General features: G+C 39.7%; 2 protein-coding genes across 2 annotated transcripts; both read right to left on the bottom strand.

Annotated features, from left to right (window-relative positions):
- Positions 1–5121: 5121 nt before the first annotated feature.
- LOC145780993 (NADH dehydrogenase [ubiquinone] 1 alpha subcomplex subunit 10, mitochondrial-like) lies at positions 5122–7535 on the bottom strand. The gene is made up of 3 exons (XM_082592685.1): positions 6771–7535; positions 6038–6241; positions 5122–5475 (listed from the first exon to the last, which is right to left on the bottom strand). Exons 1-3 carry the CDS (start codon positions 7440–7442, stop codon positions 5209–5211), a joined length of 1143 nt encoding a protein of 380 aa, XP_082448811.1. The 5' UTR covers positions 7443–7535; the 3' UTR covers positions 5122–5208.
- A 176-nt stretch (positions 7536–7711) lies between these two features.
- On the bottom strand, positions 7712–8952 carry LOC145780994 (tRNA wybutosine-synthesizing protein 3 homolog). Its single transcript, XM_082592686.1, has one exon. It carries the CDS (start codon positions 8908–8910, stop codon positions 8155–8157), a length of 756 nt encoding a protein of 251 aa, XP_082448812.1. The 5' UTR covers positions 8911–8952; the 3' UTR covers positions 7712–8154.
- Between the last annotated feature and the right edge of the window lie 6844 nt (positions 8953–15796).

The raw sequence follows: 15796 nt of genomic DNA, 5'->3' as shown, positions 1-15796 counted from the left end.
GTTGCATCTCAGTAGGCCTATAGGCTACTGAGCAGGAACGCAAATTGCACCAAAGCATTTTCAGCTCAATACGAAGAAGCTACAATCTCACGTTGTGCAAGCAAAACGTTGTAAAAGTGCAGTGCCAGCTGACACCTTTCCGTGTGGGTTTTTGCGGTTTTTTGAAAACTCTGGCCTAAACATGACTTTATCCATGAGCCACCGAAAATTCTCAACAGACCATTGTAATCCACCCGGAGCACGTGTTCCGCATCACTGCTGTAGATCATAGGCTAGGAAAAATCATTAGAAAACGATGTGTTAGGCCAACATCAAGTTTTCAAAGCAAGTTGTTTGATATTAAAACACACAATATGTAGCCTGCCATTAGCGTGATCGATCTACTGCATAGCCCATCCAGAGACTTTTCTAGGTTTGCCTCGATAAGCTTAAGCTGGTTAAGCGCCTGACTTCACGAATGAAAAAAACTGCTTGATCAAGCGGCGCTGGTTCGTGTCTTGTGGTGTGCGCTTGAGCAATGCATGCTTTTCATTCAGCGACACCTAGTGGATGCAATAAATCACAAATAACAGCACTTCAACAATCGGAAACTTCACTCCGTCAACCTCGATAACTGGGCCTGCGTCAGTGGTTCAAAGCCTCTACAAGTTTGTGAAACTGCCAAGATTAAACTCTGCAAGAAGCTTTTCTATCTCCAGGATAAAAGATTCAATCAACCAATCAGTCTCCTGGGGAGAAATATATCACAGCCTCAATTGTTTTCGCTCATATTTTTATCAAGGTATGGATATTCAGCCACAACGTAAGATTGACCTTATTTACTTTGTTGCTTTTATGTTGTAGCCTACATTTTTTTGGTATTAAAGGGTAGGCTCATGTAACAAACAGAACAACGCTGATGCTATGATATGTGCTGTAAGCTATGCTATCTCATCGGACTGCTACCTTTACGTGGTGAAATAGTTTCAGTACGGTACCTCAGTGACCTCTAGGCCTACTGGCTGGATCTAACTGTTCCCAGAAGAGTACCCATGCCAAGTTGGTCGAAAGGTATATATAGGCCAGACAAAACGTTGTCCAAAGTTCCCAAAGACGGAACAGGCTGATGAAGTCAATCAAGCTCAACGGATGCAGCATGTCACCAACTTACATCGTCTTGGCTTGCCATTGGACAACGGACAAAGTTGGTGCCCTGTAAAGTTTACATGTACGCCTCAAGTAGGCCACCTGTGCGACTACGCATGGGAGTCTTCGCAAGACAATTAGCCATCATTGCTTTATACCGCCAACTTGCGGATAAGGAATGCACTTAAGTTCAACCACTGGTATTGACAAACTTTGCATGCATTTGAACATTTGGGACAAAAAATTTCCAACTGTAGTTTTCGTTCAAATATATCGACTGTCGAAAACAAAAAAGTCGTAAGTGCATTTTTACACTTTGGAGTAAAACGCAAAAAAACAATTTTCTTTTTCTTTTTTGAATTTCGTTAATGCTTTTAGCCTACTTTGAGCATTAATATCTGTAACTATAGGCCTATATAGTAGTAAAATAGTAGGCTAGTAGATAGCCCTAAGTGCACAGGTTTTGAAAATGCAAGAAAGGAAATTTCTCAAAATGTCACTTACGACTTTTTTGTTTTCGACCGTGGATATGTGATTGTTGGAATTATTATCTTTGAACTGGGAAAGCCTTTACCGAGACTTGATTTTGATACTTTTGCATAAGCTTGAAATATCAGTAGAACTCGGTTAATCCGGATCTTCGCCTAATCCGGATGAAGCTGGAAGTACAAATGAGTCAGGTTAGATAGAACCGTCATCGGTTAATCCGGATCTTCGCCTAATCCGGATGGAATCGCCGGTCAAATCGAATCCGGATTAACCGAGTTCTACTGTATTGTCGTTTGCCAGGCCATCCTGGAAAACTATTCCACCCACAAATCGCCGCTGTTCTTGAAGTGAGTTGCTCCAAGGCACACCCCGACAGTTGAAGTGAGGTTTCCTGATCTTGCCCCTTCTTTTCCCGCATAGTTGGACGTTCATTAAACTAAGCGACTGGGTCGGATTTAATATCACGTTGTGGAGTGTCGATTGCAATGGGCCCCTATGTGATGGCGCCCTTCAACGGTCGGTATATTTGAAATTTGATACCATCACGGAGAAGCCTAGCTCTTAAATGAATCCCAAGATAACATAATTCCATTGTTGACTTCACAGTGTAGATACAAACGACCTGTTTTAGCCCAATGCTACGGATTCGTTGTGATTGTGGCAGGGTGGTGAACACCATTCGTTATAAAAGCACATAATTACGTAACTATAGCCTAGTTTTAATCCGGTGATGTCCCCGTCACCGAGGGTGGCCGGATTTACTTCCAAGTGCCGCAATCGTTTTCACACCCTCTCTCCACATCGATCTGCCTAATGCGTCCTCTCTTGTCAAGCCCACTTTGCTGCTTTCCTCCTCAACTTGCTTTTTTCACGTTTTCCTTGTTTCCTACGACCCTTCACTTGCAAGTCAAGCGCTCTTCTCAAAACATCATCATCATCCCTTCTCAAAACATGCCCATACCACCTCACTTCACTCGCCAACCAACATTCTCATTCAACCCAAACAAGTTCATAAGTTCTTTGGTATTCCTTTTTGTAGGTCAAACTCTAACTCTTCCTCAGCCCTGCATATGGTAGGCCTACCTAAAGCTCTGGTGTTTTTCGTCTATGTGGAGACTATCGTTCCTTGAACGTCCAAACAGTGCCTGATGTGGTTCCTACACCTTCGATCAATCATTTGTTGCACAGACTGCAAGGTACTTCCATCTTCAGTAAAATAGACTTAGTTCGAGCTTACCACCAAATCCCTTTGTCTTCCGAGTCAAGGCATGAAACTGTCATCACGTGTCCTATTAGGTCAGTTCGAACATAATTTTATGCCCTTCGGATTAGGAAATGCTTCCAGCACCTTTCAACGCTTCATTTGTCTGTCATGGTTTAACCAACGTAATGGCATATGTAAATGACATAATTGTTTTCTCTGAAAGTGAAGAAGAGCACAAAATGAATTTAAATAAGTTATTCTGCAGGCTGGATGAGTATGGAATAATCATCAATCCTACAAAATCTGAATTTGGTAAAGGTGAATTAGTGTTCTTAGGGCATCTGGTGTCTAAGGATGGCGTGCGACCCACCCCTGACAAGGTCAAGGCAATTTCTGATTTTTCCTTGCCCGAAACAACAAAGCAATTAAGACGATATCTGGGCATAATAAACTACTATCAGAGAATCATTCCACATGCAGCTCAATGCTTAGCATCCCTCCAGGACATAGCATCCCTCCAGGACTTTGATTTCCGATAAAACACGTGCTGATAAAAAGATTGTTTGGACTAAATGTGCAGAAAAAGTTTACGTCACACACAGGACAACTGTGTTCCGAAAGCTAGAGCAAACCTCTACGACCACAGCGAACCCGCAACATCAGGCTGAAACAGGTTGTTTGTAAAACATTTGTTAAGCCAACAACAATCATGCCTTGCTAAAAGCGAAACTCAACCTATTGCATCACTTCATTGATTCTTATGTAGAACATCGATAAGTGAAATCGACTAACAGTGAAAAATGTAGAAAGTCAGAAGCTTACAGTTCAAAATCGCAACGTTATCTCGCAACATTTAATTTAAATGTTCCACCGAATTCGACACTAAAATCCACGAGGCTTTGCTAATAAAATCATACAATCCTCGCCTCAATACACAGTTGTTTGCCTCAGGCGCTTCTTATTTACTCAACGTCTTTTCTTGATACGTCTTTGCCTCGCGTAATTTAAACGCCATGTGATGTGCCTTTCTCCTATGCTCTGCCGTTTCATTTTGCATTTCATTTTTCAACTTCAGTGTTTAGATCAGTTATTCATTTTCATTGTAGATATGATAAGCCTTTATTTTTGTGTTGCTTGATAAAGGCTAACGTGTGTAATGGCCGAAAACGTTTGTAGCTTATAGTTTATGTTCAATTTTAATGGATTATGTTAAATGCCGTGTGGTTGCTTGGTTGTACAGTAGAATTCGCCTATAACGGCACCTCTAGAGAATTTGCAAAAACTGACGTTATAGCCGAATTGACGTTATAGACGAACTACCGCAAACTATTTCCAAAACTGTCTTTTGATTAAAGAAAGAGGTGTTGAAGAAAGAGATTGTTTGCAATGATGACCTCGGAATTTCATATTCTTTTGCAAGCTCTGATACGCTTGTAGCCTTACCGCTGTTGAATCGGCCAACAATTTCATATTTTTTCCAAAGAGGGAAATGTCTTCGTTTGTTTGGCATTTTGCTTCAGAGATCTCTTTCGACAACTGTACTGTGTGGCACTGCGGCTTCTAGTTTATACAGTACTGCACGTACAACTGTTGCTTTGAGTTGTTAGGTCAGCTGTAGAGCTGCTTTTTACACGTGATAGTTTTTCACGCGGGAAAAAAGTTAATTCAGGTAATTAAAGTCCCTGCTGCGAACGACGTAGCAAAATAAAGGGAAGACATTTTGCAAGCAGCAGCGCTAACTAGATTAAAAGACTGACCGTTCGTGGTGAAGGTGATGGCTTAAAGTGACGTTATAAACGAACAAAAGACGTCTGGGGACCAATAAAGGGTGCTGTTACATGCGAATTGACGTTATAGGCGATGCTGTTGTAGCCGAACTACAATGTACGTAACAGATAGGAATTCTGCCGGGACCGAGCGAAATGTGACGCAATAGGCGAATTGACGTTATAAACGAAGGACCGATTAACGAAGGACCGTTATTGACCGTTATAGGCGAATTCTACTGTATATGTCTGTGGTTGCAGAAAGTGGCCTCTTTACCAAAATTGTATTATCTCGCAGTTGTGACAAAATACGTTTTGTGAAGTTTACAATTTTCCAAATCTAGCAAAAACGATGGGCAGAGAGTAAAACATAAAAGTTGATGAAATAAAGTGTTTCGGAAAAATTTCTGGCATTATTTTAAAACTAGTGGACGAGACGGAAAAAGCTCATTCATAACCTACTGTTACTGTGGACTGAGGAATATAATTTGCAAGTCCATTTAAGTGTGACCATGCAAACTGCGATAAAAAAGAAGATCCATCCAGAGTCATATATTTAAATTTAAAAATATCCCTTGACGATAAACGGTTTTCGAACATGAAAAAGCGATAACAACTTATTACTTATTTTAAAAACACAAATTTATCTCCAAGATTGGCATTGAGGCCTTTTGCGTATCTTACAGGCATGGCTTTAAACTCCGCTTGCATAGCATTTTTTATAGAAACGTCGTACGCCAGTTCCGGTATCGGAGCATAGACCAAGAACCGATGAGAACGGAATTGCATATCCTCACACCGCTTCATGATCTTTTTCAATTGGTAGTTGTTCTGTAAATCCCAATCTCCAGATTTTTTCAAAACCTCAGAATCCTGAAGGTCGTCGATAACCTGAAACATAAAGCAAAGTTTTAACGGTTAGCATTCAGGTACTTTCTCGATAAGAATCTCTGTGGCTGACAACAATCCTGTTGAACACTGCAAAACATGCAACTAGATGGAGTTTCCAGCACAATGTATCGTCTTAAGCTTTGGGCCGGAGAGTCTATTCTAGATTTCCTATTGTTGATTTAATTCATCGAAAGTGTTATATATTGGTTAGCCTATGACGACAAAGTAAATAGTCAAAGATTGCTGTTTGGTCAAACTTTCATTGACGAAGCCACACGAGCGTGGTGAAAAGGCATAATTTTAAATTTTACGCTGGACATTTTAGCACATGATTTAAACAAAAAAAATATGCAACATAGCTATGTGGAAACCCAGACAACAAAATCTATAGGCTATATACCTGTTATCTCACGGACACAGATCGAGGGACAGAAAATAAGACGATGTAGTCTGCGCTGCTCAGACAAGGTGGCCACTGTACTTCTACACACATCCTCAAGTTGGGAGGAATCACGCAAATATTCTTGACAAAAAAGTGTATTACCATGACACCATAACTTACCTGCTGAACGTCCAAATGAGAGTCCGCCCAATCCAACTGCACGACATTAACATTAAACTCGCCGGCTTTTGGTATGTAAATATCTTTGTAAGCTTCTTCAACACGCTTGTAGTAATCAAGAGGAAGACGTTTTTCCGCTTCATTTTGACCCGATTGAACTCTTTCATAGCATTCCTCAGGAGAAACATCGAGGTAAAGAACAACCTGCAAGTTGTAGAGTTGTTGCCTTAATATGTTCGCATTAATGATTAAAACAATAACAGGGGACTGTGACACAGCGATATGACATCGGCTATAACAATACAATATTATTAGGGATTCGCGAATACGTTAATTAGAAAGAGCTAGAAGCGTTGCGACTTTTAGAGCTACTCTTCAAGCTTTGGGCGACGTTTATGCAATGTATCTTAGTTAGTTTAAAACCCCTTCAGTTCTGTCACTAACTTATTCTCTTTTTATTTTCTTACTTTCACTAAAATTCTATTTTGTATTCTGCAAAGTTCTTATTTTCACAAAACTCTAATTAAACAGAGTGCACTAAAAAAAATTGGGGCCATTTTGTATTCTTCAAAGTTCTTATAGTGCAGGAACTGTTTGCATCTTATATATACATTACAATACTCGTGTAGAAATAGCAACATAAAAAAAGAGCAGTAGACTTTGCAAAGTGTATCATGTGTGAAACACGATGAATGTAACACGCCATGACGCAAGTAGATTCCCGGGTAGATACCTGTGGTTTCATTAGGTTTTCATTGGCAACTATAGTGCATAGATCGTAATATTCATGCACGTCTTTTCTAAGCCATCCCATCTTACGCTGAGCTTCAGCATGGACCATGTCACTGTAAAAATGCCGGACTTCAACCACGCCCTGACCCGTTCTTATCAAGTGCGCAAGAACGTCACAAAATTGGAAGTAGCGATTCTGCATCAATATCAACTGATATTTTGCTGTGTGTATCCAATCTTGCGGATTTTCACAAAAAAAATCCACGGAAAGCGGGAAGGCTTGTTGTATAACTGATTCAGGACTCAGCATGTAGTCGACCCATTCATCAGGCATCTCGCCTCTCATACGTTCCAAGTGGTAGTTGGTTGTAGCATCAGGAAAAAACTTGAGATCTAACAACCTTGCAAATTCTTCTCCAAATGCTGCTTTGCCCGAACCGATGTTTCCTTCAACGCAAAACACTTTGGCCCACTTGTCATAATCCAGATGATGACGAGCACTGAACATGTATTTGAAGCGAAATCTCTGCATTGCTTCTCCAACAGCATTAACAACACTGAAGTCTTTCTTCTGCTGCCATGTCGCCCCACAAAGTCTGATAGTTTCTTGCTGATGAGATAACAATGTGTTTATAGACTTTTGGAAAATAGAAGAACACCGGAGTCGCAGCATTTTAAGTATTCAAAATTCACTACTACATAAAGTATTATAATTTGTTCATCACAAAACTATCTAAAAAGCTGAAACAAGATGAAAAAAATCACATATAAGAATGAAAAAGCGTTCAAAATGTATGGAACAAAAGCACAAAAATGCTGAATAGCGACTGTTTTTTCGTGACTAAACAACAAGTTAAGTAGGAGTGCAAAATAAAATTATCATGAATGGGCAGTGGATATAATACTAATTACCTTTCACATATTTGATTACATGGTGAGGAGTTGTCACCTATCATGCCCAAGAACCTTGTTGGTTCAGTTCTTATAGCAAAGCAAATGCGACTGTCTTAGCAAGATACTGCAATGACATGGTTCAACGCAGTCAAGGTACAACACAATAAAACGTAGGCTAGTCTTTCTGGTTTATCACTACCAGGTCCAATATGACTACAAAGTACAAATACGCCAGTCATGAAAACGGTATAGGAATACTCATTGTGTATACAATGCAGGATTACTCAAGTAATTTTCATATGAAATTCACATTGATTGGCTGAAATATAAATAAATAGATGTTCATCCTATACAAATATACACTATATGATACAGGCTATTCTTGAAAGTTAGACTCTGTCAAAAGTTTCAAATTTAAATATTTTCAGCCACTGTACTGCAATTTGATGTACAATGTCAACACTAGCACATACATAAACTAATAAATAATGTTACAGAGTGTCAAACAGACTTTGAATGTCATCTACAACATTTTCATGGCAGTTAACAGTTTTTGTTTTATTTTTGTAATCATGAGACACAGAATTCTTCTTTTGAGGTTTTACACTCTTTGGCACATTTGATTTTGAAATATTCTGGCTTAGATTCCTTTCAAACTGTAGTATTCTTTTGGAATTTTCAATAAATTTTGCATTTGCAACTTTCACTACATGATTAATATAATTTTCAGACACAAGAAGTTCTCCATTAATATTAGTTAATGGAACTTCTAAGCAATGAGTTCCTCGAATAGCAACCATGATGTTTCGATTTTGCTTTCCAAGTGACATTCCAGAGTTACGGAATCCTGATGCAATAGCGACGTCCAAAATATATTTTGCATCTTCTAGTGTTTTACAGCGTATATGCATTACAAAGCCCTCAAACTTTAACTTTGCAGATGTAGACAATTTATTCAAAGATTTCAAAATGTCTATTGGGGAGACCTGCTCGTGGGAAACTAAGAACCAAATGCAGGTTTTCCTTTTAGAAACAGCAACTTCTGTTGTCTGTTGCAGAGCAAACTCTACATTATCCGATAAAACACAAATCCTTCCAGAACAAGAGCTTGTTGTGCAATAGTAGTCCTGTTGATTAATAAACGACACCAAGTTCTGTATCAAAGCATCAATGGATCCTTTTATACTTCGATCTACTTTATCTAAGGTTTGTTTTTTCCACTTCTCAAACTCACTTGAAACACTCATTTCTTAAGGTATTTTTAATAAAAATATGAAGAGGCTAGTAACAAGGAACTATCTGTAAACAAACAACAATCAAGTCTAAAAATTGCATTCTAGCAACATCATGCATCCATAACATTAAAATCTATATAATAAATAAAATGGAGACATAAAAGGTTAAATTTTGCATTATCATATACAGTGGCATATTAAAGCATAATTGCGGCGTAGAATTTGCGGCGTATACGTACAACTCTGTATATATATGTAACTTAAAATTTAAGAGTTCTTTTCAGCTGAATTGATGGCTTTTGCGCATGGGATTCCAAGTGATATCAGTTCGATATGGCCAGAAAGCACTCTTTTAATCTAAATTCTAATTTGAAGCAACTCAATTGTTAGGCCTACTGCTTTTTTGTGGTGAATTTTTAATTTGACGAGTAGCCTACAGCCCAAATTTACATGAATTTTAAAATACCGTATTTTCTTGAATAGAAACTGCCTTTGAATAGAAGCCACAGAAGACAATGATGAAATCACTTCTTTACTGATAAAAGCAGACATAACAATAGCAGACACTTCTTTACTGATAAAAGCAGACATTACTGATAAAAGCAGATAAAACAAAGCAGACATATCTAACAGGCAAGAGCTAGAGCTTGCACGTGCGAAAAACAGTCAGTTGTCACACTACAGTACGTAGTGGTCGGATAGTAATAGAATAAAACCTTTTTGACAAAAGAGAGTGCAGAATTTTTTTGTTACCTAATCAACACTACCAATACTTCCTTTTGGTTTTGTTTGCTTTACACAGATGCAAAAAATAATAGCAGTTGTCGGATTAGCGATTTTACAAAAAAGATCCATTAAAATTGCATCTGACTTGCTGTTTCCGTTTTCTTGTTAACCGGTAGCCTACTTACCGGTACCCTGAGAATTTAATTTACCCTGTATGCCTGCATAAAACAATAAAAGCTTTGCCTTCAAATTAAATAATGTTGAATACCGTAGTAATTTAATGAACCCCTCAAGGCCCTCATACCAGACATTCAATTATTTAATCTACGCTCGCATCACATTTTGCAAATGTTTTCACTTTGGTTAAGAGGTGAACCATTTAAACATGAGCACAGTTCTTGTTGCCTCTATCATTATTGGAAGATGTACCGGTACAACTTTTGCATTGTGTAATGTGTATAATATTCAATCAATCAATGTTTTATTTATTATTAATGTGTATATATATTAATTATTACTTGCATATTTCAAACATGTACTATGTTCTTGTTTCTAACGAATAAATACCTGATAGAATTAATAAGAAATAAATTTTATTTTTTCGTTTTCAAAACCCACCCTTTTAACTCACAACTCATTTTTCCCTCTTCTTCCTTGTTAACATGTTTAGCTTGAGGTGGCTGCTGACTAGATGACCGCTTGGTCTTTTTGCAGTCTCCTCGTCATATGACACACATCAGACTATTGCATATTTTGTATTCTCTTCATGTTTGTGTTTGTGACAAATAAACTGATTGATTGAAACTGATTAACTCAATGGTTATGTGATATGGTTCCAGTGCTTCAACTTCTGACAATTGATAAATCCTCTTCAGTTTCCTTTTTTGTCCTGAAAAATCCCTTTTTTCTCAGTCGGAAATCTTTCAAAATTTCCTTCATAGGCGAAGTTATTTTTGAGATTATTTAAGTTAAAAAAAGTGCTAATACAACTTTAAAGTTATTATAATCTCAGTTAAAGCTATTTTAATCTCGATTTTTTTCAGTAGCACCGATATGTCGAAGCAACGTTGTTTGATTAGAACAGTATGCTGCACAAAAGCAGCACATATTTCACGGTTTAGTGCTTATTTTAATGATTTAAATAATATCCATCAACATAATACTCGCCACAAGATAAAATCCCAATATTTCTTACCCAGAACTAATAATAACTCCGGGCAAAAAATGCTACAGTACTTGGGACCCCAAGCATGGGGTAAGGTTCCTTCAGAAATTAAATGTTTGTCTCCCTTTTCATTCAAAAAGCAATATCAAACGCACTTGGTCGGTTGTTACTCTTGCTAAATGCAACTCTGTTGTGTATTTTTCAGTGAAATTGATCTGACATGTCTGACAACTTTTGGGATCTAATTTGTGTTTTGTTTGATTTCTCTGTTTTTGTTTTGTTTTTTTTATGTTATGTTCATATACAATCTTCTCATGTTTTGGCTTGCATTTACTAACCCCCACATTGCGATTGTAACCTTATTCAACGTTTCATTATTTTCTCTAAGTGTTTTCAGTATAATTTTCATTGGTAGTATTTTTTTGTAAAATACGGTACTGCCGCCGGGGTGGAAGCTGACTTGGTGACCTCATAAGGTCTTTCGCTTCCTTCCTCTCTCACTTCTATGTAATGTACCAATGTATTTGTCGTGATAATTTGAGAAAAAAATAAACCAGTGATTGATTGATTGTACAATAACATGGTTTACTTCCTTTGTTCACTGTCCAGCCAAAAAACTGCTTATCAGTTACTCGGTTCTGGGACATTTACCACCTGGAGTCCTGGACATCATTTTACCAATTACGGTACCGTACCACTCTCATCTTTCCCACCTGGACTCCTAACCTATCCCTAACACCGAAAATGTACAGGTGGTAAATGTCCAGTAAAGAATTATCCATCCATTAACAAATTTATTTTTGTGTTTAGTTCAGTTTTCCTTGATGCGCTAACTTAACACTATAGGCTAGGCTATCTCTTTTTCTCTTTGTCAGTAACGTCTTCACAATCATCTGAGACTGATGAAAAACTTCAGGATAGGCCTATTAAATTCATGATACTGACTCAGTCTGACTGTGTACACTATGTTGTATGATGATTGATGATGTACACGTACAGTACAGATGAGGGAGCTGGTATACAAGTTCCCCCCCCTTGGTAACTCATGACAAAGACAGGACTCAACCAAACATATAGGGTGAAACTACTTTACCTTTGCTTTACTGTTCACTTCAATCCACATGTTTTGGTCAATTCCTCTTTGTCATGAGTTGCCAAGGGGGGGGGGGACTTGTAGGCCTATACCAGCTCCCAGATGAGTATGTACAGCCTAGCTAGCTCTATTATTATGACACCATAATAGGTTAGCACAGGGCCTAGGCTATAACTAACTCTTCTAAACCAGAAGGATACCACTAACCTAAAGCTTATCATACCTAACTGTAGGTCGAAGCTCAGTAAACTTTGTCATTGCTACTCAAGTTCAACTGTAAGAAAATGGCGAGAATAGAAATCAAGAGACAGAAAGGCGAGAATGGGAAAGAGAGTGAGAGGGGGTTCCGGATGGCGAGTGACGACGGAAACCAGCTGATCATCGTTATTCCAGCCGTTTTTAGAACTTTTGAAAGGAAATATTAACACATTTACGGCCGGTGTCCTTTTAAAAGGACATCGTTTTGAATGCATCAGTATTGCATCATCTTATTTTGATTGAATCATTTTGGACTTGCTAGTAGTCGTTTAGGGTCTGTTTTGGAAGGTGTTGATAAATATTTGCGAACAACGTACTTTTTTTGAATTTTGTGAAAGTTTGAAAATTGTTGAAAAATGAGAAGCGCCGGAGAAGCGCCGCCAAAAAATTTTAGCATCTTGATTTGATATGGCTTTACATTGTGGACTGTGTGATAGCCAGATGCTTTTAAAACTTCCAGCCCAATTGCCAGACATAAAAAACAAAAACTAGCCTTTAAGTAGCCCAATCTTTACACACAATAATACAATTCTAAACGTAGCCTAATTTATAAAATAAAGTCAGTCTTTTTTTTTTTCAAGTCAAGTCAAATTAATTTATTTTGTTTCAATAGCGCCACATATAAACAAACAAGCAGAGCAAAAAATAATTTTAAGTTTTCGAAACCTAGCGGTTGGGTTTTTTAAAAAGAAAGAAGGGGAAGGGCGGGACCTACGAGCCGATTTTTACAAAATCTCATATATTTTTTATTTTGTGTCTAAGATTCGTCTCAAAGTTTACGTATATCTTCCTACCTACAGTCTCTATACTTTCATGGATTTTAAGCATGTTCCGGTGGAAGCGGAAGTCCATAGAGCGAAAAATGTAACGTCCTCCAAAGTGGTTCATAGGACCCGCAAGTGAGGGTCCTATGACCGTATGTGGAGGGTCCTCTAAGCCGCTTGAAAAAAACATGCAGTATTTTTGATTTTCCATTTATTTAATAGTTTTATGTTGTGCTGTTGTCTTGCTGCTACAAGAAATGTCAAATGGGAAACACTGAATGTATGCACAGGTAAGCGTCCATGGCTGTCCATGTCCTGCCTCCGAAGAGATAGGACCGGACACCCATGGAAGCAAACCAGAATAGTAAAAAAATTGTATGTAGCCTAACGGTGTACGCGCGTGGTTGTGCGAGACAGAATGTTCTAAAGTCATACTATTAGTTCGAGTATTTCGATGAGGGAGGACGAGACGACAGCAGTTGATTTGGAAGTTCGGTGATGTATATGATGAGCACGACAGCAGGTGATAAGCAGTTCAGTTAGTAGTCCATTGATGGATGACGAGCACGACAGCTGTTGAGTTGTGAGTCAGTCGACATGGGACGAATATGACAGGAAAGAGGCCAGCTTGTATAGTTGCAAGCTGTGTGACATGCAGCCATTGCATGTCGAAAGTGGCGCAAAATAGCGGCACTGGTTGGGTTGACGGCGCGGTGTGCTTCTGACGCAGAAAAGGCTTGAATGATGAACGATGCAGCAATTGCACGTCGAAGGTGTGTCGCAGGGAGTAGCGACAGATATGGGGTTAACCATATTGGTTGCGTCGGTGGCTGTGGATAGCCGTATTGAGGGTCATCTCCGTGGAGGCATCTCGTGGTTGAGGCATATGATGAGGGACTGTTCAACTCAGTGCAAGTCGTGAAGAACATGGGGTGCTGTGGTGCCATGTTGAAGTGGTCTCATCAGTGAGCTTGTCGTGTCATCATCGTGGTGTTGTATTGAAGTTCCTTGAAGTCTCGCATCAACCTCTCGCAGCAACCGTGTTGATAGGCAGGTCTGAAACGAAATTGATACAAAGTAGCGACCGCTAGAAAGTTACACATAAGCAGTTCAGACACATTAAAAAAAGCGATACATGCGGGGATACAAGTAGTTGCAATATGGCAGTGCCATGGGCGGCAGACGCCGGCGGATGATAGGTAGGAAACGAGACAAGAAACTATGAGAGTCGCAGTAAGGTACTGAGTAGGCTCAGCACTCATCAAAAAAAACAAACACGAGCATAAAAAGTTGTTGTAACGTCACATGACTGTAGAATGGAGAAATGGATGCAGTTTTGACGTCTTGTCCAGGACGTAAGCTACAGAATGGATGCAGTTTTGACGTCTTGCTCAGGACGGTAAGCTACAGAATGGATGCAGTTTTGACGTCTTGTCCAGGACGTAAGCTACAGAATGGATGCAGTTTTGACGTCTTGCTCAGGACGGTAAATTGCTGTAGAATAAATTGGTTGAGTGGAGGTTAGTCTGTAAACCTGGAAGGTTGTAGCCTACGATGATGCGTCCACTACGAGTCGCTTTGGGCTGAAAGTGAATGAATGAAGGTTCGCGCACGATGGATACTGATTGGGGGAAAGGTAATTGAGACAAGGTAGAACAGTTGTCTTTAATATTAGATACGGACGGTGGACGAGGTGTGTTTGTAGGTGAAAGGGTGACGTCAGGTGGTGCAAGCGGGTAGAATGGTTTAAGTCTATCTATGGAAACGTTGGAAATGCGCGAACCGAGGTCTAAAGTGAAAAATTTGTCAGAACGTGATTGAACACGAAAAGGCCCTTGATACGGACGCTGAAGTGGAGATCTAACTGCGTCGTCGCGAATGAAGACATGGGAGCATGAGAATAAGGCATCGTCAATGTGAGTTTGGCGGTTGCGCGTTACGCGGGTAGGGGCATAACGCAACGCGGCCATAAACTTGATGAAGTCATTGACGAGTGGAGTGTGAGATGAAGGTGTGTCATCGGAAGGAGTAAAAAAATGACCGGGCAGACGGAGTTGAGTGCCAAGGGTCAATTCTGCGGCAGAACAGTCGATTTGTTCCTTCAAAGCAGAGCGCAAACCTAATAAAACCCATGGAAGGTTGGAGACCCAGTCTGCAGAGGTAGTTTGTGCTTTTAAAGCCCATTTAATCACGCGGTTATATTCTTCAACAGCGCCCTGGCATTGATGATGGTAGCTAGTGGAATGTGAGAGCTTAGATCCAAGAAATTGGGCAATATCTTTCCATAGAGTGGAAGTGAATTGAGCGCCCCGGTCAGTGGTAATTCGGGAAGGCACGCCGAATCGGCTGACCCAGTGCATGAGAAAAGCGTCTGCGCATGATTTTGCAGTTATATCACGTAAAAGAATGGCCTCGACCCAACGAGTGAACCGATCCACAATGGTGAGAATGTAGGAGAAGCCCTGGGAAGATGGCAGCGGGCCAATGAGATCCAGGTGAATGTGAGCGAAACGACCAGCTGGCGGTTGAAACTGCTGTAAGGGTGAGATATTGTGACGAAAGATTTTAGTTAGCTGACAGTGTAAGCAGGTGCGGCACCAGTCGCGAACATCTATTTTAAGCTTAGGCCAAAAAAAACGGTCAGATAGTAAACGCTGTGTTTGTTTGATGCCTGGATGAGCCAGAGAGTGGATAATGTCGAATACCTGTCTGCGCATGAGCGGAGGAACATAAGGGCGAAAACGGCCGGTAGATGTCTCGCCTAACAAGGAGAGGCCATTCGGGGCAGGTCGAGTGGTCAGATTCAGCGATGAATTGTCATGGAGAGGCGGAAGCGTAGTGTCTTGATTCTGTAGGATAGCCATACGATTATAATCAAGGGACGGAACGTCC

Source organism: Aplidium turbinatum, chromosome 12, assembly GCF_918807975.1.
Source record: "Aplidium turbinatum chromosome 12, kaAplTurb1.1, whole genome shotgun sequence".
In the NCBI taxonomy this organism is placed as follows: Eukaryota; Metazoa; Chordata; class Ascidiacea; order Aplousobranchia; family Polyclinidae; genus Aplidium; species Aplidium turbinatum.
Note: the sequence above shows the minus strand (reverse complement) of the source record. Positions and strands in the feature narration are given on the sequence as shown.

What these genes read in the sequence shown, in the direction of transcription:
- LOC145780993 (XM_082592685.1), bottom strand. Translation starts at nt 7,442, where the DNA reads ATGCTGCGACTCCGGTGTTCTTCTATTTTCCAAAAGTCTATAAACACA. An exon ending in AAAACCTAATGAAACCACAG is followed by an intron (nt 6,242 to 6,770) that starts GTATCTACCCGG and finishes TACAACTTGCAG; the next exon opens with GTTGTTCTTTACCTCGATGT. An exon ending in CTCATTTGGACGTTCAGCAG is followed by an intron (nt 5,476 to 6,037) that starts GTAAGTTATGGT and finishes TTTATGTTTCAG; the next exon opens with GTTATCGACGACCTTCAGGA.
- LOC145780994 (XM_082592686.1), bottom strand. Translation starts at nt 8,910, where the DNA reads ATGAGTGTTTCAAGTGAGTTTGAGAAGTGGAAAAAACAAACCTTAGAT.